This window comes from Panthera tigris, chromosome C1 (genome assembly GCF_018350195.1).
Source record: "Panthera tigris isolate Pti1 chromosome C1, P.tigris_Pti1_mat1.1, whole genome shotgun sequence".
Lineage (NCBI taxonomy): Eukaryota > Metazoa > Chordata > Mammalia > Carnivora > Felidae > Panthera > Panthera tigris.
This window is the reverse complement of record NC_056667.1, coordinates 109,920,379-109,946,477: the sequence shown is the minus strand read 5'-3', so window position 1 is coordinate 109,946,477 and position 26,099 is coordinate 109,920,379. Positions and strand designations below refer to the sequence as shown.

The following is a 26,099-nucleotide window of genomic DNA, read 5'->3' as shown; positions in this document are numbered from 1 at the left end:
ACTACTGGGTCTACCTACCCATCCGTGGCGGGCTTCTTCCGGAGGATACTTGGCCGGGGGGACGAGCCCTGGGCCGGAGCGTTGGTGCTAGCACTCTGGCTGTGGGTCTGCACCACAGTTGTTGCTGCTGGAGCAGCACTGAATGGACTGCTAATAGGGTTGGCTACAATTGTGGCTCCATCCGCCAATACCACTGCTGGAGGACAGGGAGAGGGCAGAAGAGAACAATGAAGAAAGGGAAACAAAAGCGAACATTACTAAAATGTCACGTAAGGCAAAAACAATTAGACCACCAGAATTAGAGTACCCGTGTTATAACTGATCAACTTCAAGAAAGTAAGGTTTAGAGCACAATGTTCATCTGCCTAAAAGCAGATGGCAAAGTGGGAGGTTACTAAGTCTATTGATGCATGATCAGTAACAACTTCTCTTTGCTTTGGAATCATAATTACTAATGAATCAGATAAAATACATAAAGTACATAGTAGACTTCAAGAAATGGTCTCCTACAATTCTTGTGAAATACCATTGCCTCTCAACCCCTAAAAATGATACCAACATTCCAGTCCACTTTAATTTTACAACTTTACATACAACTCGGAAGAAACAGCAGAATGAGAACGCTGTGGAAAGATGAATCGGCTCTCTCAACTTTACAGAGTGCTTCCTAACATGTGCAAATGCATATTAGGCTGTTTGTATATATAGTTTCTAATGTTTACAATGACCCTGACAGATAAGTTCTAGGCAATGTTATAAGGAGGAAACTAAGGCACAGAGAAATTACTTTAAACCACCAAGCCAGCAAGAGGCAGAACCAGGATTTTAAACAATTTTTTTTAAAGTTTATTTTTTTTGAGAGAGAGACAGACAGACAGACAGACACCAACGGAGAGAGGGAGACAGAGAATCCCAAGCAGGCTCCACACTGTCAGCACAGAGCCTGATGCAGGGCTTGAACTTATGAACTGCAAGATCATGACCTGAGCTGAAACCAAGAGTTGGACACTTAACCAACTGAGCCACTGAGGTGCCCCAGAACCAGGATTTTAAACCCAGTATATCTCTTTCTTCCACACCAACCTCCCTGCAAAAAACTCAAATTACCTGAAGTCTTTCCTTCAGGCTGAGGCTGCTGAGTACCCATTGGAGCAGGCTGGAGTCCCTGTGTGCTGATTGGGGTTGCTGAGTGAATTCCCTGTGTGCCCATTGGTGCCGGCTGTATTCCTGGAGTCCCGATGGGGGCTGGCTGTATCCCCTGTGTACTGATAGGTGCTGGCTGGATCCCTTGGATATGTCGAGCATGAGAAGCATCCACGGTCATCAACTGCATGGGGTTTAGGTGGACTGTGGATGCCACCCCAACGCCAGTCTGGGCTGTGATGGCAGAGTTTGGAGCCTGAGCAGAAACTGAAAATGAGACAGAAAGTGACTATAAGAATGTTAGCTCTGATTGGACATAGTCCACATAAAGAGAAAAACACTAAAATGAAAACAGAATTTTCCACTGTAAAATTTCTAAATCCTGTTTTTTTTTTTAAAGTTTATTTATTTAGTTTGAGAAAGCAAGAGCAAATGAGGGAGGGCCAGAGAGAGAGGGAGAGAGAGAATCCCAAGCAGGCAGGGAGCTCAATCCCACAAACCCTGAGAACATGACCTGAGCCTAAATCAACAATCAGATGCTTAACTGACTAAGCCACTCAGATGCTCCCAAATTCTGTTGTTTTTTGGTTTTTTTAAAAGCACTACATAAAGCTTTATACATTGGAGTTTCCCCCCTCATTTCCTATCAATTTGATTTGATCTTGCTGCAGGTAACTACTAGAAATAGCATTAAAAGCAGGAAAGGCAATCATCCATTAAGTTCCAAACATGAGCTAGGGAACTGTGCTAAATAATTAAAATAAACCTTCTGAAATACATCTGTAGCTCCCAGGTCAAGAATCTTTGCTTTAATTGACAGAACCACCATCACAAGCATTTCTGATAAACAGTAGTTATGAATTTTAAATTCCATATATCCACTGAAGAGAGAGAAAACAAGCAAGTTTCCTTTCTTTTCTATCACGTATAATAAGAACAAACTCTGTAACATAAAAATGAAAACAACAGCATTCCCAGGAAACCACAGAGAAGGGATTTTTCACGTTTTGTGAAAAGAAAAATACAAAAGATGTTTCTTCTCTGGAGTGCCTGGGTGGCTCACGGTTGAGCATCTGACTCTTGATTTTGGCTCAGGTCATGATCTCACGGTTCGTGAGTTCAAGCTCCACACTGGGTCAGCATAGAGCCTGCTTGGGATTCTCTCTCTCCCTCTCTCTGCCCCTCCTCCCCCCACATGCCCTCTCTGTCTCAAAATAAAACATAAAAAAAAAGATGTTTCTTCTCAGTCATCAAAACAATCCCGAAAAAAATATATGCACCCTGTGTTCATTGAAACATTATTTATTATAGCCAAGATATAGAAACAAACCTAAGGTTCCATTGACAGATAAGTGGGTAAATAAAATGTGATATCTATATCTACACACACACACACACACACACACACACAATTATTTAGCCTTAAAAAGGAATGAAACCTTGCCATCTGTGACAACATGGGTGGACCCTGAGAATATTAAGCTAAGTGAAATAAGTCAGACAAAAACAGAAAAAAACTCGCTATGATGTCACTTGCACGTGGAATCTAAAAACAAACAAAACCAAACCGAATTCACAGATATGAAGAACAGATTGGTGGTTGCCAGAGGCAGGGAATGTAGGGTGGGAGACATATGTGAAGGAGTCAAAAGTACAAACTTCCAGCTATAAAATAAATAAGTCACAAGGATGTAACGCACAGCATGGTGACTAGAGTCAATACTACGTTGTACACTGGAAGTTACTAGGAGGGTAGGTCTTTAAGTTCTCCTCACAACAAACAATAATCTGTAATTATTTGAGGTGATAGATGTTAATTAATTAGACTTATTATGGTGCTCATTTCATAAATACACAAATATCAAATCATCATGTGTTGTACACCTGAAACTAAGATAATGTCATGTCAATTATACACCAATTAAAAAAAGGAAACAATGTAATTTAAGTTCTATAAACTACAGACTGGTTAAAAAGAGATTATTATTATGAATGAGAAAATCACAGCAAAATGTTAGGACGTATAAATTTATAATCATTGCTATATTGCAATTCTTCCTTTGCTGTAAAAGAAAGAAGAAAAAATCAACACCCACCAAATTATTAGTTTCTTCTTGAGAAGTGAGTGAACCTTTGTTGTTTCTGTTCAGTGACGGCTGTGGTCTCCTGCCTGAACATGCAGTCCAGTCACCACCCCAACCCTTTCAAGGGCTGATCTCATTCCACGTGCAGCATCCTCACTCACACTACACTCCTGCCCATACCAAACCACTCTGTTCCGAGAGCATATTCTGTGCACTTTCTTCACAGACAGAAAAGTGCTTTCCCCCAGTCCCACCGTGGCTCTGTGCTACTCATTCTGAGAGATGCTTTCCAAATGTCACTTCTTTTAGGAAGTCACTCCTGACCTCTAAGCCTACCCTCTCAAAGTAGAAATAACCTTAGCTCAGAAGCAGCCTGGCTTTGCTCAAGCCTTTTTTGTTGGGATTAGCACATTCTCTCCAGTAATGGTTCTTCATGTCTTATCTCCCCATGTGGCTCTAAGCTTGATCAAAGTAAGATGTTTAAGAGTCAACTTTAAAAATAGAGCCTAGAATAGGACTTTACATACAACAATAGGGTTCAATAAATATTTGTGAAATTAACGCATGAATGAATAAATGAATGAAATGGAAAACATCTCTACAACAAGTGAAATTTCGGGAACAATTTGAAATGGATCAATTACTTACAGAGTATATAGATTATGTGTATATATTCATAATTACATATTTGTATCTACACCTAATAACTAAATAACCAAAAAGATTCTATCTTTATACACAACCAGAGCCCACAAACAACTAGTCTAATCTATCATAAACTACGTATTACAGTAATCTCATATTTTGCAAGATCGGAGGCTATTATACACAAATTTTCCTGTCCTCTGTCTGATTTGGAAACATCTGCTTTATAATCATTTACAAAGGAGCCACTTGAAAACACGATATTGTAAGCTGGTTAATAAATCATTCCTTCACCTGTGTCCATCCATGCAAAGATCCACATGTCTGAGAAATAATATATTACCCCTCCTGTGGACCAACAATGACAGCACTGATACTGGAAGAAGTAAGTGCTGTTGACTGGACTACTCATTTTTCTGTGTTTGTATCCATTAGGAGTACTGCAGTGGTAAAAGAAGACACTTGGAAAAATAATAATGTAGAGAAACAGATGGTTGGCAGGATCCCCAATACTTCTGACAGTCCTCTTCTGATGGATGTTTACAAATAAACATTTATATAAAATGATAGTGTCTGCAGAGATGGTTCTAGCTCAAGAGGGACTCTGCATGTCCTTTACAGTTGGACAGCATTCAGAAAAATACATATTGGTCATGAGTTATCTTTTCCAGAAAGGCAACCATGACTGCACTGTTACAGAAGTATCAACTGGCTGAGGTAGATGAAGAAACTTTAAGTGTTGTTACTAATGGAGACTTAAGAATTCTCAGCATTAAATGTAACACACACACACACACACACACACACACACACACACACACACACGTGAAGTTTACTTAACTGTCAACGCGATTCTACCATACTTTTTGCATCCTACTTTTTTTTTTTAACGTTTGTTTTTGAGAGAGAGAGAGAAAGAGAGAAAGAACAAGCAGGGGAGGGGCAGAGAGAGAGAGGGAGACACAGAATCTGAAGCAGGCTCCAGGCTCCGAGCTATCAGCACAGAGCCCGATGAGGGGCTCGAACTCACGAACCATGAGATCATGACAGGAGCCAGTCAGACGCTTAACCGACTGAGCCACCCAGGCGCCCCTTGCATCCTACTCTGACATCAGGTAAACACGTTTTATCTTTATAGGACTGTTAATAAAGAATAGTTAGAAGTTTCTTTTGAACAGATGTTATTACTCTCTCTCCCTCTCTCTGCCCTTCCCTTGCTCGTGCTCTCTCTCAAGATAAATAAACGTTAAAAAAAAAGATGTTATTACTTTGATGTACAGCAAAATAGGAAAGAAAACTCAGAACATTTCATCAGCTACTTCCCCACATTAAAATAAGCCTTGGAGAAAGTTTTGTGGGGAAAGAAAAAAACAAACAATAAAAAACCCAAAGCAGAGACTGAGGAACCTGTTTTCAAAGCTATTTAAATTAAACCTGAGAATCTGAAAGTTTTAGACCAATGTTGTCCAATGGAGATGTTAAGTCCATTGCAACTATAAATTTTCCAGTAGCTACATTAGTAAAGTAAAAAGCAGGCCAAATTAATTTTAATGATATATTTTGTTTAAACCAATATACCCCGAATATTACGATTTCAAAATATAATCACTATAAAATAATTAATAAGCTATTTTACATTCTCTTTTCCATACTACGTTTTCAAAATTCAGGGTAAGTTTCACTTTTTAAAAAAAAATTTGTTTTTTAATCTTTATTTATTTTTGAGAGAGAGAGAAACAGAATACGAGCTGGGGGGAGGAACAGAGAGAGGGAGACACAGAATCTGAAGCAGGCTCCAGGCTCCGAGCTGTCAGCACAGAGCCCGATGAGGGGCTCGAACTCACGAACCATGAGATCATGACCTGAGCCGAAGTCAGACCCTTAACCGAGTGACTCACCCAGGCACCCCAGGTAAGTTTCACTTTTTAAACATTTTTTTAAATTCAAACATTTTTATTTGAGAGAGAGAGAGAGAGAGAGAGAGAGAGAGAAAGCGTGAGAGGGGTAGAGGGGCAAAGAGAGAGAATCTTAAGCAGGTTCCACGCTCAGTATAGAGCCCAACATGGGGCTTGATCCCATGACCCCATGGATTATGACCTGAGCCAAAAGCAAGAGCCAGACACTGAACTGAAGCCATCCAGGCACCCCAGGGTATGTTTTGTTCTTAAAGCGCATCTCAAATCAGATACTGACTTCAATTTTTATCAGGTAAGTTTTTATCAAAAATATTTCATTTGTATTTTGATTCAATATAATCTACAGTTTTGAAATAGTAGTTTCATGATCACTAAATTGTTCCAAACATATTCAAAATATCTCTAATTTTCATTAAGTAAAACAGAAAAAAATCAGTTTTTCATTTGTGCTGGGTCCCCATTCAAGTGCTCAATGGCTCCATGTAGCCCTGGCTGCAGTCCCGGGTCACACAGTAGAAAGGCAACACCCACAGTCTGGTCTCTTATGCCTAAAGCAAGCTGAGGGTCTCATGGGAAAAGAAAACACAAACCCTGAGGATTAAGTATTATTTTTTCTGGATTAGCAAAAAGAACACTATTTACCAGTGAGGATGGTGAGTGTTGAGCATAACTGGACTGATATTACAAACACAACAGATATCCCACAAAACAACAGAAGCTCCATAAAAGTACAGCTTTTACCATTTTAACCATACTGCCATTTTAAGATAAACTGTTAACATAATTATCCTCAAGGTGGGATAAAACCATGCAAATATACTAGTAAGCAGCAACTTTTTTATAGATCACACAGATGTGATCTAAAACCTTAAAGCCTGAGATTATCACCTTATCTGAATCTGAAAAGAGAAGGTGGAGTAAGAAAACCCATTGTAGAAATACTCACTCGGCAACTTTCACTTCATTGCTTACAAAAATCGGCAAGTTAAAAGTCCCCTAGCAGGGCTTGTACCTGGATACTGTCGGATGGTGGACACAGAGCTGGTGATTGGGGTGTACGTGTGCGCAGCCAGTGGGTATGCAGAAGGTGGGTATGTTGGCAAAAAGTACTGGAACTGAACGGGAACAGACGGTCTATAGGTGGAAGACAGATAATATGAGCCAAAATGGATCTATTTTCTTCTTCACTTTCAAATGATCCTATCCCCCAGATCATCTTCATACCCTTATATGCCATACCGACATTTCCCCAATTGTGTACCAAATAAACTGTCAGATCAAAGGACACACACCAAGAGAGTAAGATTTTTAAAAATACATGGGTACTATAAATAACCATTATCAACAAACATAAAAATGTACACAGAGTACTAATTACCAAAACTGACTCAAAAGAAAAACTCACAATCAAAGGTTTGCTCAGCTCAATTCCATTTGAAAGACTCTTAAGTTCAGACTGTTTTTACTGGAAATCTTATCAAACACACATAATACAGATAACCCCAAACTTCTACAGACTGATTCAGAGACGAGAAAAAGAAGAAACAAGATCTAACTTACTTTTTTTTAGCTTAATGTAGTCCTGATACCAAAACTGGACAGGGAGAATAGTAGAAAAGATAAACAAATCTCGCTCTCTACATCAATACAAAAATTTCTAAATAAAACTCAATAGAGTACTATGTAAAATAAAATACATCATGATCAAATAAGGTTTATCACAGGAAGAATGACCCACTATCAGAATTTCTACTACTGTTTTAGATGCTATTAAAAAATTAAGAGGACAATCATTTGAAGTATCACAAAAGATACACAAAAAATATTTAATAGAAACTAAGATAACACTAAATGTTAACTAGAATAGAATTAAAAAAATACTCCCCCTCCAAATTTTAATCGCGTTCAATACTTATTCATGATATAAATACCTAAAAAATAGGAATAGGAAAAAACTTGGTTCCTCAATCTGAAAATAGCATCTACCAAAATCTATAATGAAATTTCACAAGAATTCCCATTCAGGTGAGGAATAAGTTAAGAATGTTCACTATCTCTGCTCTATTCAACACCACATTGGAAGCTCTAGTTAATGAGAAAAAAATAGGTATGTGAAATGGAAATGAAAAAAATCCCTCATACACCTACATACGAAATCCAAGAGAATCTACCAGTTTTAGAGCTAACAGATGTGTTTAGCAAGGTGAATGGGACAGAAGACCAACATATTAAAACCTATAAAAGCATTCCTACACACAAGAACACACAGTCCTCAAACAAGAACACTTAAAAATGATCTAATTCTGAAATTACTTCATAAGTACTGTATGTACCAGCTTCTCACTGGGGAAGAAGAGATACAAATACGGAATGGCGGAAGAAATGGGGTCGAACTAGAAGTATCAAGTGTACTAAAGAGTTTTTACAACATCACATACTTCCTATTTCTGTCTGCTAAAAGGGCCTGTCATTACAATCCAGTAGCAATGAACAGAGCTACCGCCTAGATCCAGATTTCTAAATGATGAAAAGGAGCCAGGTCTCCCTGGGGAAATGGGAGATGCCAGGGCTCAGACACTATTGAGGAGCGTGGAGTATCTTGTTACAGTGGAAAGTAAGGAAGGGCTAGAATGTATGGGACATGACAAAACCCACAGGAACTGGTCTCAAGAAGCTCCCAGAGAAAATCTGAGCATCAAAACAGAGGACAGCAAAGGATTATAATAGTGAATAGACCAAATCCATGAGCGCATACTGATTTAAAAAAATAAGATGCACAACAAAACAAATAAATGGGTGTAAATAAGAGAAAACTTATTTACCTAAGAATGCCAACTGACAAATGTGGAAGAAATGACTTGGAAAAAGTCACTTTTTTGCAACCATCATACTGCAAGCATCAAGTGATTCAGCCAAGCATCAACAGATGCTAACACCACTGAGACGAAGTTTACTGAGGAGCAGGGTATTTACAGTCTCAAAGTATTTCCACACGGATCAGTGGTTTACAAAGGAGAAAAATATACCTTTATGGAAAAATCTGGCAACCACCACCTTCATTACATAACCAGCATTGCCATGGCTAATGGTGAGACACAAGGGCGTCATAAGCTCTCTGCTGCGGTGACAGTGAGAAGAATGCATCACCTAAGTGGTATTTGCTCCAAAAATGCATAACCTGAATCTAATGATGAAGAAAGTATCCAACAAGCCCAAACTGAAGAACGTTCTACAAAAACAACTGGCCTGTCCATAGTCTTAAAAAATGTCACTGAACGGGAATGGAAGACTAAAGAATCATTTTGGGTAATTGCACTGTGGTTATGAGAAGGTCTCTGTTCTTTGGGGCTGAAAAGGAAAGTACTTAGGGAGAAAGGGTCACGATGCTGCAATCCATACGGTCAGACTGCCTCAAAATAAATCAAACACAGAAACACACCAAACAAAAAAAGCAGATACTAGCAGAACATCTATCAAAAGGAGAATAGCTAAATAAACACAGCACATTTTCACAAAATGAAAAAATAAATTGTACAACATATTATTTTCAGGAGCAAATTTGAAAATAAGTGTATATATACTATATTGTGAGACATTTTGTTACTGAAAAATCAAACCAACTAATGACACAATGGGGCAGTGTAACCAGCACATTCCCTCCTACCTATTGTCACTTCGGGTTTCCATGGCCACAGGATTTGGAGAGGCCCGATGACCTGAAATGGGAATCAGGCTACTCCTCTCCGCAGGGTAATCAGGCTGGATCCGAGGAGAAGTGTGTGTGATCTGCTGAGGCACCACCTTAGCTACAAATGCAAAATCCAATCACATTACCTCTCATATGCTTTTATTGGCATGCCAAAACATTCTTGGCCAGCAACAATCTTAAGAATGCAAACAGTAATAAGAAGCCTGGCTTTTTAGTTTTCATAATAAAAGAAGAGGAGTACATAAAATTCAACTGAATTATTTCAATCCAATACTCCACTGATACGTTCATATATTTATTTGTCAAAAAGGGTTCAACATCATCAGTACTTTAACAAAAATACCAGTAATCAGGTCCTTTCCCCTGGACCTGGCTTCTTGGAGGCCTTTTTTTTAAAAGGAGAAAAAATTTTAATTAGGAAAAAAAAAATCAAAATTTTGAATACAGACATGGCAAAGATCTTAGCTTCTACTTAGCAGAGAGAGAGGGAGGGAGAGACAAACAGAATCCCATGCAGACTCTGCACTAACAACACAGAGCCTTGATGTGGGGCTTGAACTCACAAACGGTGAGATCGTGACCTGAGCCAAAACCAAGAGTCAGATGCTCAACTGACTGAGCCACCCAAGCGCCCTGATAATCACTTTATTTCTTAGGTCCTCTGAACATCCTGTGATTTTACATAATGCTTTCGTTTTTGAAAGAAATGCATAATGCTCTCTTTTTTTGTGAGAGACAGCGCGCACACGTGAGAGAGAGAGAGAGAGAGAGAGAGAGAGAGAGAGAGAGAAAGAGAGAGCGAGTGAGCGAGCAGGGGAAGAGCAGAAAAAGAGGGAGAGACAGCATCCCAAGCAAGCTCCGTGCTGTCAGTATAGAGCCTGACTTGGGGCTCAAACTCACGAACCATGAGATCATGACCTGAGCCAAGACTGAGTTGGATGCTTAGTTGACTGAGCCACCCAGGCGTCCCTCCATAATGCTTTACAGCAAAATCAAGATGACTACATACGGTTTTCAAATCTAATGTGAGGCTCAAAGTTTGTTCTCCTCTAGTATTTGCAATCAAGTTTTGTTTAGACGGTACAGCTGAACTGGGACCTACTTTAGTGTTCTTACAGACCTGTTAATTCTATGTGAGGGAATTTGGAAAGGAGAGCTGCAGGCTACATCAGAGAGACAGAAGGACAGCTACCATCCGTGTGAGACCCAAGTCACAGCAGTGACTGGCACATAAACACTGGTGACGAGGATGATGCCACTACATTATCCAAAGTGCAGTGCACTGAACACCGACAGTAAGCAGCACAAACCCACCACGATCCCCAGCTATTTCCCAAGGGAGGCAGCTGGAGAAATTTCTGCAGGAGGATACTGGAATGCCCAGTTCAACCACTGATGATGACATCTAATGGCTAATGAATGGAGAAGCTGGCATGACACATCTTCCACTGGTGGTAAGGAGAGGGGGAGCAACCAAGCCTTGTTTTCCCACTGTGCCCATAAAAGGTAGGAGAAAAGAATGCTTCCAATAGGAATACAGTTGTCATTAGGCAGAGCAGCTAACCACTGGTTGGTAAACCATACACACACCCATAAATTTATTGCTGTACCTTTGTTTCTAATTAAAAAAAGCTACAAGGGCCCCTGGGAGGTTCAGTTGGTTAGGGTTCATCTTTGGCTCAGGTCATGATTTCACGGTTCATGGGTTTGAGTGCTGCATTGGGCTCTGTGCTGACAGCTCAGAGCCTGAGGCCTGCTTCAGATTCTGTGTCTCCATTCCTCTCTGCCCCTCCCCCCCCCAACTCTCTCTCAAAAATAAACATTCAAAAAATTAAAATAAGCCACATATTATCAATTATCTAAAACCCAAAACACAACAAAACAAAAAAAACACCCAAACACTTCAGGAAAAACATAATGCAAAAATCATAAGTTGAACATAATGCCACCTCCAAAGAGAATCCCTGGTTTTCTGAATGCTGTGATCATCCGATTCTGCTTTTTATAATTCCAACACCTCTGTCATATGTAGGCCAGAGCATGGAGAAAATAAAGACAGTATTCTACTGGAAATGAGCACTCCTTAAAGGCAGAAACTGTGCTCATGGTTAATTAGGCTTTTTTCCCCCTGACTCAACACATTTCTATTAGTAAAAATGGTTGAATTCAGTATTTAATCTCACCTGGAGAAAGCAAGTGTTACTTAGAAAAAGCTGCTTAAGTGATTTTAATATATCCCCTAAAACCCTACTTGAAAACCAATGCTGTAGGGTTAATATCAGGTTTCCTTTCTCAACTGAGGTACCTCTGCACAGGGATCATCTAGTAATGTAACAGGAAAGTATTTGGCTTACCGTAAAACAGGAAAAGAAAACTAGAATATGAGCCTAGTGGGACTTAGACGAAATCAGTCACATTAAGTAGCAGATGTTAAATCTGGACACTTCTGTCAAATGGTTTTCTTATCTAGAATTTACGAAATGGCTAAAAATCAAAGATTAAATAGCTGGGAGATGTAGAATACTGCCCTGTAACTTCAGACAGGTAAAAAGTTAATTGTTTTAGCCAAATGAATGCACATATTTCTTTCTCCTGGTACTCTGAGTTTACTTCCACAGTGTGACCGCTTGGGAAGATACAGTGACATTAACAGGAACTAATGTCTAAATAACTCTTTACAGAGAGGATTCAAGATGAAACCAGAGAGCCCCTATAGGGCACACTGTCCTCTCTTTACTGGTCTAACTTTCTTCGTAGCTATAGATATGCTAGTGAGGCTCTTGACTATAAAGATGGCAAGAATAAACCTGGATCTGTTGTTACAGTGCTGAGGAGACACAATCAGAAAATGGTGTGAGGTGACAATATGGAATAAGCAACGTTCTTTTCCAATAAAAGTGTGTCAATGCTAAAATCATACCCTCCGAACTTCTTTTCAAAGGAGGGAATTAAATTCAGAGGGGTGTGAAAGAAGTATGGTCTCTCCAATGCCAAGATGCAGTGAGCAGTAACGTGAGAAAGAGGCAGTAGCAGTGTTTTTTCACTGCTAAAAGCCTACTGTGGGACTTACTACCAAGTTAAGGACTGGCGTGGCCAAATTATCTAAGGGAGGGGGAAGGACTTCCTGGGTCCCACCATCATTCCGGAAAAGTGTCCTCCAAGTTTTCCCAGAGGGATGTGAAGCTGTCTGACGTGGGAAGGAAGAAAGGAAGGAATCACAGAGGGAAGGAACACTGGAATGTAGCAGTGGGGAAGCCATTCTTCCGTGTCTGCTCACCAGACTTCTGGCAGGTAAGTATGTCAGTGTGTCATCTCACAGAAAGCACTCTTCCAAAAGTTTATGAAAAACATGGCAGCTGTCCCATGTCTCTGGGAATAAACAGTAAAATGACATGCTTAATTTCATACAACCAAATCAAAGCTAACCCTGGAAACTAAACCTGGGGCAGTGCTCTGCCTCACAGGTCAGTCTCTGCTTTGGAAGCTGTGACGGTGAGACCTCAGCCCCCAGGACAGGTGTTGGCAGCCTGTGGGCAACTCCCGCCTGATGCTGGTTCTGTATGGCCCATGGGCTGTACATGGGTTCATACTTTGTCATGGTGGGGCAGGGAGGGCAGAAATCAAAAGAAGAACATTTCATGACACATGAAAATTATATGAAATCCAAATTTCTGTGTCCATAAAAAGACTGAACTATAGTCACACTCATTTATTTGTTTACATATTATCCACAACTCAGCAGTTGTGACACAGACCTATGAAGCTTGCAAAGCCTAAAATATTTATAATCTGGCGCTACACAGAAAGACGCTCGATCCCTGCTCTTAATGATTAAAGTTTGGCTGCCAGAAATGTTTCAAAGATTTTTTCCTCTTCTTTTTTAAATATTTCTTTAATGTTTATTTTTGAGAGAAAGTGAGAAAGAGCATGAGCGGGAGAGGGACAGAGAAAGAGGGAGACACAGAATCTGAAGCAGGCTCCAGGCTCCAAGCTGTTAGCAGAGAGCCTAATGCGGAGCTCGAACCCACAAACCATGAGACTGTGACCTGAGCCAAAGTCAGACGCTTAACCGACTAAGCCACCCAGGTGTCCCTCATAGATCTGCTTCTTAATATTCAAGGCATATACAAATTTAAAAGGGGAACAAACAAAGCTTAGAAGAAATTTTATGACGGTTGTGAAGTATCTTGAGGTAGCAGTCAGATGAGAACCTAAGGTAATCAACTTGAGGGTTATCACCCTTCCTGCTGTGCATCATCCAGAGATTTTTCCTAAACAATCCAGCCGTGTACAAGTTCTCTTCATTCCAGATCCGTGCTTCTTTCCTGTTTTTCCTGTGAATCTTGTCTATGTCTGTGAAGTTAACTTATTTCTTAATAGGTACACACAGAAGAGGTAAAGTCTGATGAATGAGGAAGTCAAAGTTGTGTTAAAATAATGTTTACTTTGAGCTCTTAAACATTATTATCCTCTTTTTCCCCCTTACTCTCAATGCCAAATCTGTATGACAAAGACATTTAAGAGTTAAATTCAGCATTGCCTTGAAAATCAACAACAATAATTAGAAAGAAAAAAAAAAAACCCTACCAATACTAGCCTTGTATATGAAGACCTGGTCAGAGGGGCAGAAAAATCCCTTTCAAGCTCTGTGTGAAGGTTGCAGGACACTTACCGACTGGGATGTTTGAGGTGGTCACAGCGGTAGCATGGGACGAATGTGAGGGCATTGTCATGGTAACAATTGTACTTGTGGGAGCTTGTGTGTGTGACACAGAGCCTGAAATTGGAGAAAAAAAACCTTTTCAACAATGATCTCTTTACACACATTACAGATTCTCCAAAACCTGACAAAAGGTCTTAGGAAAAGATAAGAAAATTCTTCTAGCCTATTCATTTCCTCTGACTGAAGCTGAGAAATGAAAAATTAACTCAACACTTAAGACTCACACTTCCCTAGCAGGAGAGCAGGGCTGCCAACTTACCGGCTGTAGTCGCTGAAGGAATGGTGTTGGTTGCCAAAATAGGTGCTACTGTGGCCGCAGCCACTGGTGTACCGGTGCTGAAGATAGTTTTCTGGCGGGGGGAGATCCACAACACAGTTATAAACAAGAACAGCTCAACCTCAATGCAGTTAAAAGCAATTGCTGCCTTCCATACTGCGAGGTTCTTATCAAGTTTTGCACAACTCTGGTTTTAACCCACAGCCTACATGGGTGGTTTTGCCTCTGGTTTTACCTGAGCCATGGTGTGAAGCTGCTGTTTTGGAGTCCCTAATGCAGGATGAGATGGCAGTGTGATTCTTGTTGTTACATCCCGTGACTGGGCAGGACGCTGAATGCTAATTGCTGCAGATGGTGGATGCTGGATAGACAAAGTTGGCCGACTGAAAAGGGAAGAAAAGACATTGTGACTTCTAACTTGCCTCTAGACTTGATGCAGGCAGTCAAGGCCATTTACTGTCTTTTTTTTTTTTTTAATGTTATTTTTGAGAGAGAGACAGTGTGAGCTGGGGAAGGGCAGAGAAAGAGAGGGAGACACAGAATCCAAAGCAAGCTTCAGGCTCTGAGCTGTCAGCACAGAGCCCAATGTGGGGCTGGAACTCGAATCGCCAGATCATGACCTGAGCCAAAGTTGGATGCCCAATTGACTGAGCCACCCAGGAGATTCCATTTACTATCTTGTACTAGACCACTGTCATACAGTTGTATTTTTTGTAGGTCTGTAAAGTGTACAGATGAATCTAGGATGTAAATGGCCTGTTAAGTTTCTCTCCTGAAAGTCCCATAAACCTCATTTCCAAAGGTATCAATATGCACCATGAACCAAATCAATTAATTCTTAGTACACTCTTAGTGTAGCTAATCAACACTCTAGGACAATCTTAGGTAAGCATTATTATAATCAATACACTTCACTCTGCGGACAAAACTGGAGATACACACTAAGGTTTTCACGTTATGAGGGAGGATTACAGACAACCTCGATTAACAGCAGCCTATGTCAGGGCCCTTGAAGCACTGACCTGCTCCCAATTTTGTATTATTCCTTTCCATGTCATTCCTTAAAGTGTTAGTTATGAGTGCCTAATGATGAAAGGGATATCCACACAGAGAGCAGGTCAAATTAACTGGCAATAAGCTATTGAAATTCCAACAGTGGCAGGAGAACTTGACATTATAACAAAGTTGGCATCTCAAGTCAGAGGGGGAAGAATGGACTACTTGATAATAAATGATGCTGGGAAGACTAGGTAGCCATTTGGAAAAAATAAAATTGGATCCCTGCTTCACATATTACACCAGGATACATAGGAAAAGGATCAAAGATTTTATAAGAAATTTAAAAAAAGCATGTGAAAAAAAAAAAGAATTCTTTCATAACTTTGGAGTGGAAGAGAGTTTTTTAACTACTAGAAGCTTTGAAAATCCAAAACTTATAAAAAGATCAATAAATTTTACTCTGTGAACAAATAAGCAAACCTACATAGAGCAAAACACACTATAAACATAGTCAAAAGAGTCATAAATGAAAGTGTGATCTTTATATACTAAGATCTCCTTGTAGTCAATGAGAAAAATAATTCCCCAAAAGAAAACAAGCAAGGGATATGCATAGCCAGTTCCGTTTCACTAACGGAAAATGCAAACGGCCCCTTAATAAAGAAAAGACGCTCGCCCCTACTCATAGGAAGAGAAATACAATTTAAAATACACTGAGACATCACTGTTCACCTATCAGAATGGCCAAAAAAATCCCCCAAATGGATACTATTGTTCAAGGTGCAAGGAAACAGACACTTCTTTTTTTCAATATATGAAGTTTATTGTCAAATTGGTTTCCATACAACACCCAGTGCTCATACCGAAAGGTGCCCTCCTCAATACCCATCACCCACCCTCCCCACCCTCCCACCCCCCATCAACCCTCAGTTTGTTCTCAGTTTTTAAGAGTCTCTTATGCTTTGGCTCTCTCCCACTCTAACCTCCTTTTTTTTTTTTCCTTCCCCTCCCCCATGGGTTTCTGTTAAGTTTCTCAGGATCCACGTAAGAGTGAAAACATAAGGTATCTGTCTTTCTCTGTATGGCTTATTTCACTTAGCATAACACTCTCCAGTTCCATCCATGTTGCTACAAAGGGCCATATTTCATTCTTTCTCATTGCCACGTAGTACTCCATTGTGTATATAAACCACAATTTCTTTATCCATTCATCAGTTGATGGACATTTAGGCTCTTTCCATAATTTGGCTATTGTTGAGAGTGCTGCTATAAACATTGGGGTACAAGTGCCCCTATGCATCAGCACTCCTGTATCCCTTGGGTAAATTCCTAGCAGTGCTATTGCTGGGTCATAGGGTAGGTCTATTTTTAATTTTTTGAGGAACCTCCACACTGTTTTCCAGAGTGGCTGCACCAGTTTGCATTCCCACCAACAGTGCAAGAGGGTTCCCGTTTCTCCACATCCTCTCCAGCATCTATAGTCTCCTGATTTGTTCATTTTGGCCACTCTGACTGGCGTGAGGTGATATCTGAGTGTGGTTTTGATTTGTATTTCCCTGATGAGGAGCGACGTTGAGCATCTTTTCATGTGCCTGGAAACAGACACTTCTTAAACATTCTGGATGGAGTATAAACTGGTATAAACCCTAAGGAAGGCAATTAGTAGATATCAAAATTATAACTGTATATAATTGCTGATTACTTTTGGGAATCTATCTATACTTTGGGAATATGGATATTCTTGCACACGTTATTGACTGCAGTATTACTTATGATAGGAAAAGTATTGGAAACAACCTCAAACCCATTCATACATACAATGGCTCACTATACTGCTACTAAGAGAACAATGAAACGGTCTATGAATGTGGGAAACTTTTGATGTATATTCCTATATGAAAAGAAAGAGAATCTATGAGTTAATTTTTGGTTAAAAAGGACAGAAGTAAGAACTGCATGTGAATCTGACTATATATATTTTATTTACATATTTATTTTTTGGGAGAGCGCAAGCAGGGAGGGGCAGAAAGAGGGGGCAGAGGATCTGCAGCAGGCTTTGCGCTGATAGGCTGACAGCAGCGAGCCTGATGTGGGGCTTGAACTCCTGAACTGGGAGATCATGACCTGAGCCAAAGTCGGGTGCTCAACCAACTGAGCTACCCAGGTGCCCCTGAATCTGACCATATTTAAGAAACCCTGGAAGGATAGCCAGTAAGTTATTATCAGGTAATTTAGAAAAGCAAAGGGAAAGGAACATAGGATCTTGGTGGACGGGGGACAGATGAGAGAACAACACTCCTTACTACACATCTTTTTTTATGCTTTTGTATTATGAAAACATGTGACTACAAATTAAAAAGAAGTTGGTAAGTTGAGCTGTAAGGGTAGACTTGATTGGGACTGTATATATCTAAAAATTTTTTTTTAATGTTTATTTATTTTTGAAAGAGAGAGAAAGAGAGAGAAAGAACATGAGCAGGGGAGGGACAGAGAGGGAGACACAGAATCCAAAGCAGATTCCAGGCTCTGAGCTGTCAGCACAGCTGGGGCTTGAACTCATGAATTGTGAGATTATGACCTGAGCTGAAGTCAGACACTCAACCAACTGAGCCAGCCAGGTGCCCCAGGACTGCATGTATCTAAACTAAGCAATGGTTAATTTCATCATAAGAATCCTGTCTCAAAATTCTTAAAAAACAGACATGGGGGATATTAGTGTATAAAGTGTTAAAACTGAATGAAGGATGGTTTTCTTTCTGAAAAGAAAACTAAATGCCTATCATTTGAGTTTAAAGGAAAGCTGAAAAGACTGGCCACAAACACAACTATGCAACTTGGTAGAACTCACTGAAGAGAAAGCCTACTACCGGAGACTGGATTTTCATGTTTGGATTTTTGTTTTTTCCAGGATGAGCCATTTCTCCAAACCCATTCCCTATGTTCACCCAAGATGTAAAGGACCCCAAAAGATTTCCTCTTAAGTGACTCTCATGTTCTCAAGCCAGAAAAAAAAAACTAGAAACATAAAAACCTGGATAGTCCTAAAAAGTCTTTTGGTCATTCATTTCAAGCCTTTATTATGCCTCTTCTGTTAGTCATCTAAAAAAGGGTGGGAATGAGAAATGGATGTTCTCTTGATAATTTAAATGACCACTTTGAGATTTTGTTTCCGTTTCATTTTCTCTCTCCATTATTATGGTAGAATCCAATTTTTTTTATAAGTCATAGAGCCCAAAAGTTATATCCAGAAACACAAAGAAGAAAAATACAAGCTGTGCCTATTTCACAGCCTGGTTAGTCACCACCGGAGAAATGGCACGCTGGTGGGAATATTGGACTAGATTAGCACATACATGGTAGACCAATTCTGACCAGGATGTAGAGATCCACACTGCGCAAGATACCACACTGCAAACCGAAGTACTTCTGTGGCTCCTAACATTACCAACGATGACCATTTGGACCCACTGTCCTGAGGGTCCAAATGCGGGCTGCAGGATCAGATGTTTGGTACAATCTCTGCTGAATCTGCCTAAAGATATTATTCTTGATGCAGCAAGTGGAGACTCAGTCCTTGCTCAAATTAACAGGATTCTGAACACCACTGGTCCAGTGAATGAACAGTAATTATGACTTTGTTTTACAGCCTGGATTCTTCCCTACGTGGCTTTCACACCCTCTTCGAAGGTGACTTTAGAATAACCTGAGAAGAGCAGATATTTGGGGACACAGACCACCTGCATAAACTTGTTGCTCCAGCTATCAGGACGTCTCTGCAGCTTTATCAGGTAAAAATCCATTTGGAGACTGGATTTTTTAATGTTTACTTTTGAGAGAGAGGGGTGAGAAGCGGCAAAGAAGGAAGGAGACACAGAATCCAAAGCAGGCTCCAGGCTCTGAGCTGTCAGCTTAGAGCCTAATGTGGGGCTTAAACTCACATGACCTGAGCCGAAGTTAGACACTTAACTGAGTGAGCCACCCAGGCGCCCTGGAGACTGGATTTTTAATAGTTGACAACATAATGTGCTGAATACAGCGTCACATAAGATACCTGCTCCTAGCATTTATAATGAAAACCATTCAGAGAGATACATGTATATATAATTAAAATAAGGACAAATTTTAGGATGGATGAACTTAATTATAAAAGTAATTCTGAAAAACCTCATAACAAAGAATAACGCCAACATTTGGATAACTGGGAAAGGGTCTCCTCAATTCACCTTGAATGCATTGACATTTAAGAGGTCCAGCACATGCAAAAAATACCCAAAAAAGAATATCTGTATTAAGGATTCAAATATGGTTTTAAGTGGTTTTGAAAGCACAGACTATAGTGTATAGTAATCTTTGACTTTTCGTGTACTCTTAATAAAAAATGATAAATATTAACATTTCTATAACATATATTACATGCTAGGCATATTCTAAGTCCTTTACATGTATTAATATGATTTATTTAAAAAAATTTTTTTTAACATTTTTAATGTTTATTTTTGAGACAGAGAGAGAGAGACAGAGTGCGAGTGAGGAAGGGGCAGAGAGAGAGGGAGACACGGAATCCAAAGCAGGCTCCAGGCTCTCAGCTGTCAGCACAGAGCCCAACGTGGGGCTCGAACTCATGGACTGCGAGATCACGACCTGATCCAAAGTCATATGCTTAACTAACTGAGCCACTCAGGTACCCCTATAATCACTTTTTATAATGATCTCTGAGGTAGCTAATATTATTGCCATTTTCTAGGTGAGGAAATTGAGGTATTAACTCTTTGACCTAGCACTCTCACTTCCACAAACAGACCTTGAAAATACACCATCTAAAACATGGAACAGCACATGTGTCAAAATGTCCAACACAACATCCATAAGATGGGGTACAATGCAGCCAAAGATAAAAGGAATGAATAAGATATCTCTAGGTACTGATTTGGAGTCCTCTCCAGAATATATTGTTAAGAGAAAAATGCAAGATACAAAACAGTATATATAAATACAACGTGCTAGATTTTCTGTAAGAAAGGAGTGGAACAAACAAACAAACAAAATGTATGGGTTTATGTATGCATATACTTACTTCATAAAAAGAAACCCTGAGACACCAAATCAGAGAGTAATAAAATGGGGACTCACCAAAGAGCAAATGGCAAGTTAGGTGTAGCCACAGACACTTAAGAGTCCATCTTTTTATATAGCTTTGACTTTTGAACCAAATAAATATTTTCCATGTTTTTTAAAAAGTTAAATCAAAAAGTAAATTCTAGGGGTGCCTGGGTGGCTTAGTCAGTTGAGCATCCAACTCTTGATTTTGGCTCAGATCATGATCTCACAGTTCGTGAAATCAAGCTTGAAGCTCACAGCACAGAGCCTGCTTGGGACTCTTTTCCTCCCTCTTTCTCTTCCCCTCCCATGCTTGCATGCATGCTCTCTCTCTTAAAAAAAACTAAATCCTTAAAATTAAAAAACAAATTTAAACAAACAGTCCTAACTATGTATTAAATTATAATAAACATGCACTAAAAAGATAACCAAAAAACTAGGAACAGGTTATCTTAAAAAGCAAAGGGATAGGAACATGGGAAATTGGTACCTGAGGGACAGAGAAGAGAATGATACTTCTCACTGTATACCTTTTTATATATTTACATTTTGGATATCCCACAGAGAAAATAATCAAGTGACTTTTGAACACATTCTCACTTTGTTTAGTGGGATCCAGTTTGAGGACAAAAGAACTGTGAAGAAGTCTTAAACTTCATTCAGTCTTATTGTGAGCAAATCTACAGAAAATAAGGGGTTGATTTTCGACGGTGGACTTGGGACGCTGAAGTGTTACTATGAAACTATTTTTTTAATATTATAGATCAGAAAACCCAACTAGTTATGCTAATGTCTTGAGGACACAAGGTTTTCAGTATGAAAGATGCACAAGTGTAAAATTGAGGAGGGAGTCTGGGTGGCTCAGTTGGTCAAGTGTCTGACTCTTGATTTTGGCTCAGGTCATGATCTTACAGTTTGTGAGATTGAGCCTGAGGAGGGGCTCCACGTTGACTGCGTGGAGACTGCTTGAGATTTTCTCTCACCCTCTCAAAATAAATAAACCTAAAAAAAACAAAAACAAAAAACAAAATATATATGTGTATATATATATATACACACATATATATATACACATACACACATACATATACGTATACATGTATGTATATGTACATGTGTATATATATGTGGCGCCTGTGTGACTCAGTTGTTTAAGTGGCCAACTCTTGATTTCAGCTCAGGTTGTGATCTCACAGTTCGTGAGTTTGAGCCCCGCATCTGGCTCTGCACTCATAGCACAGAGCCTGCTTTGGATCCTCTTGTCACCCTCCCTGCCCCTTCCCCACTTGTGCTTACTCTCTCTCTCAAAAATAAATAAATGTTAGAAAAATTAAAAAAATATATATATATATGTAAAATCGAGGAAAGAAAAAATTTATAATGTTAAATTTCATTTGGAGATATCAGCATGAAGCCATGACTATGTTTACTATATTGATTACCTCTGTCCACAGAAAGAGCCCAAAAGGAATGATACCTCAAGAGCAATGTGTACCCCTAGCACCCAGATCTTGGGTTCTAATTCCCATTCTCCACTAAAGAGAACCAAGAATCTTTGCAGAAATGGCTGATTTCAAGACCAGGGAAGCAGAAAAAATAAAAAAGGGCCTCATTTATCATGTACCAGAAATAGGAAAGTATGTGAAGTCCAAAAGGAGATATCAAAATGACACTCAAGCCAGTTTGTAGGGGTTCTCACTAGCCAAATTTGGGGCAGCTAGGAAAGAAAGGGATTTTCATTAAAATACACCGAGTAAAGAAAATATCCCTGATCCATAGTAGCAACACCCTCCTATACAAAAAAAGATCAAAGAGATTAAGTAAGGTCAGCCAGCTAGAAAGTGCTCCCAAGTCTGTTGTCTTAATCACTATACTATTTCTTTTTAATGGCCTCAGAGGCAGCTCTAGGAATAGACACCCAATTTAGACAAATACAGAAAATATGTGGTTAATTTACAATGAGTAGACTAATGAGCATCCTCCAGTGTTAAACTGGATGTTTGCTTCACTTTAGAGTGAGGACAAACAAGAAGTACTGTAGGCAGAGACTGCTGGTTTGGGATTTTCTCACCTCTCAGAAAACAGTAACAAGGAAAAGAAAATGGAATTCAGTCTCCATCTTTGGCAAAACTAGGAGAGACCTGAAAACTCAAACCACAGAAGGGGTAGCAGAACGGCCAAGGCAGTGATACTCAAACATGAGCCAATACAGACAGGATTTCTGCGGCTATAATTTAAGGGACAAGATCCAGTCAAGTATAATTCTCCAAAGTGAGGAGCATACTCTGACACGGGAAACCATAATCTTTTGTTTGTAACAATCAGAGGGGTCACTGAAGCAGAACCTGGACTCGGACCAGTTCCAAGATCCAAGAATCAACGATGTAGGGTTAAACTATTAACCACACACACAAATAAGTGCCATGTGAAAAACAGGGTGTGGTGAGGGGCACCTGGCTGGCTCAGTTGGTAGAGCATGTGACCCTTCATCTCAGGGTCATGAGTTCAAGTCCCATGTTGGGTACAGAGTTTACTTTAAAAAACAAACAAACAAACAAACAAACAGCATGTGGTGAGATGCAGGGAAGAGAAAAACTGCCATTTGGGACAATCTATCTTCACTAGCAGGAGAGAAGTAATGACCAAGAAAATACAAACATAGGATTCTGAGCCATTAGGAAAATCTCCCCTAATCCAGTACACAGCCCAGCCTACAAAAGAACCAATTACAAATAGATGACGCAGAATACATTCAACTCCATTCAAAGATGAGTAGTCAGAACGCAACCAGCACAGGATCTATCTCATGATGCTATAAGAAAAATGGTGGACAGAAAAAGGGGAAGTTCATTAGAAATACTTTCACTAAGCAGATGAAAATTGTGCCATGAATGAAGAAACCTGATGCAATAACTGCTTCTAGAAATGAAAACACAAAACAAAGATGTAAGAGCTCACTGGACATGATTAGACAACAGAAGGGGCTAAAATAAGCATAGCTCAAGAGAAAAACAGAAGAAAATATTCAGCTGCATCAGGACTGAAAGCAAAACTAAAAAGTAGAGCATGCCAGACAATGGTAGAAACTCAGTAAGAAACAGAAGATTGTGAGAAAGTAAGCAGAACCAAAAGGGGGAAAAGTTAATAAGGCTTAGATAAGGAAGTCATGCAAAAAAGATCCAACAAACACATAACTGGGTGCCCCTCCCACTAAAATGGAATAGAATAAAGACACAATCCAAGAAAACTGTTCATAAATATGGTGTCATGCTGCAGATTAAAAACATACACCATGTTTCAGAACAGAACAATACACAATGGTCACTACAAAACAAATCCCATTTAAATCATCGAAATTCAAAGATAGAGAGCCTTAGGGGCGCCTGAGTGGCTCAGTTGGTTGAGCTTCCAGCTCTTGGTTTCAGCTCAGGCCATGATCCTAGAGTCAAGACTGAGCCCCATACTGGGCTCAGTGCATAGGGTGGAGCTTGCTTAAGATTCTCTCTTCCCTTCCCGACCCCTTCCCCTGTTCATGCTCTCTCTCTCTCTAAAAAAACAAAACAAAAACAAAACACAACAAAACAAAAAACAAAGAAAAAAAATCTTAGGGCAATCAGGCAAAAATATCAAGATCCTTTTAAGGTGTTTAAAAAAAGAAATAAAGCTGGCCTTACTTCTCTACGTCATCTAGTTCTGGAAGGCAGAGGAAAAACACTTGATAAAGTACTCACAGAAAGAATACAGAAACAAAAGAATTATCAGTTAAACTACTGCTTAAGTATAGCGATAACTGCAAAATGATTCTGAACATGTGAAAACTCAAAATACTGGTCCTGTAAGTTCTTTTTGAGGAAGGTAATAGAGTTCATTCAATCAAGCAACGAACAATAAAAAATGATTTAAAAAATTGGCAGATAAGATTACTCTGTTTAACAAAAAGAATAAGACTTAAAATTTTTTTGGAACTTTCCTTTGTTTCTATGCCTTAAGCCAATTTAATTACCTTTGGTTTATCTGGTCTTTGAGAGTTTGATAGAGTTCAGTGAAACCGTCTGGGCCGAGTGCTTTTCTGGGAGATGTTGCTTTGAAATTTTTTTCTATTTCTCCAATAGAAATTGGTCTATTTAAGCTTTCTGGCTTCAGGGGCACCTGGGTGGCTCAGCTGGTTGCGCATCTGGCTCTTAGCTTTGGCTCAGGTCACAATTTCACAGTTTGTGAGTTCAAGCTCTCCGTTGGGCTCTATGCTGACAGCACACAGCCTGCTTGAGATTCTCCCTCTCTCTCTCTGTGCCCCTCCTCCACTCACATGTTCTCTGTCTCTCTCAAAATAAACAAAATTAAAAAAATAAACTTTCTGGCTCAATTCAAAGGGAGCTAAATATTAGAAATTTATCATTGTTATAGATTTTTTAAACTTAAAAAAAATTATTTATTTTGAAAGACAGAAATAGTGTGAGCAGGGGAGGGACAGAGAGAGAGGGTGAGAGACAGAATCTAAAGTAGGCTCTGTACTGTCAATGTATAGCTCGATGCAGGGCTTGAACTCACGAGCTATGAGATCATGATCTGAGCCGAACACTTAACTGACTGAGTCAGCCAGGTGCCCCTATCACTGTTATAGATTTAAGTAGAAAAATCATCTGGTCATTAGGGTTTTTGCCTGTTTAATTCACTGGTGTATTTCTAGCGCCCAGAGTACTGAGACTGGCAAAATGCTCAAAGTACACCTCACAAAATTCAACAACCAGTTTTTAATTAAAAATTCAATACAATGGAGGGGCGCCTGGGTAGCTCAGTTAAGCGTCCGACTTCAGCTCAGGTCACCATCTCACGGTCCGTGAGTTCGAGCCTTGCGTCGGGCTCTGGGCTGATGGCTCGGAGCCTGGAGCCTGCTTCCGATTCTGTGTCTCCCTCTCTCTCTGCCCCTCCCCTATTCATGCTCTGTCTCTCTCAGTCTCAAAAATAAATAAACATTAAAAAAAAAAAATTAAAAAAAAAATTCAATACAATGGAAAAGATACTTTGATAACATGGTTTAAAAAAAAAAAACTCTAGTTTTCATTGTCTGCACCTTTCTAACTTTCAAATTTCCTCATACCATCTGAATATATTAACTTTTTTTTTTTAAGTTTATTTACTGATTTTGAGAGTAAGAGAGAAAGAGAGCGAGCAAGCAGAGGGAGAGGGAGAGAGAGCATCTCAAGCAGGCTCTGTGCTGTCAGTGCAGAGCCCAACACAGGGCTCAATCCTACGAACTGTGAAATCATGACCTGAGCTGAAATCAAGAGTTGGGACACTCAACCGACTGAGCCACCCAGGCACCCCTGAATACATTAACTTCTTCAAGGTAATACAAAATTAAAATGAACAACATATAATCTGTTTTATGTTGGGCAGTTGTGTCTCTCTATACCTCAGGCAATATTTTAAATTACCAAAAGGTAAAGTGTGCTCATTTTACTGAAGAGGAAACTAAGGATCAGTAATGTTGAGAAACTTGCCTAAT

General features: G+C 39.6%; 1 protein-coding gene across 9 annotated transcripts in view; it reads right to left on the bottom strand.

The window, feature by feature from the left end:
- Positions 1–26,099, bottom strand: part of SAP130 (Sin3A associated protein 130) — an 80,753-nt gene that overhangs the window by 37,336 nt on the left and 17,318 nt on the right. For 6 of the 9 annotated variants that reach the window (XM_042994158.1, XM_042994163.1, XM_042994159.1 and 3 more), the window contains 7 exons: positions 14,733–14,880; positions 14,480–14,570; positions 14,170–14,274; positions 9,453–9,594; positions 6,801–6,922; positions 1,108–1,410; positions 19–196 (listed from right to left, as the gene is read on the bottom strand). In XM_042994158.1, coding sequence (XP_042850092.1) covers positions 19–196; positions 1,108–1,410; positions 6,801–6,922; positions 9,453–9,594; positions 14,170–14,274; positions 14,480–14,570; positions 14,733–14,880 — 1,089 coding nt within the window. The remainder of the gene's footprint in view (positions 1–18; positions 197–1,107; positions 1,411–6,800; positions 6,923–9,452; positions 9,595–14,169; positions 14,275–14,479; positions 14,571–14,732; positions 14,881–26,099) is intronic. The other 3 variants (XM_042994156.1, XM_042994160.1, XM_042994161.1) reach the window with 2 other exon arrangements.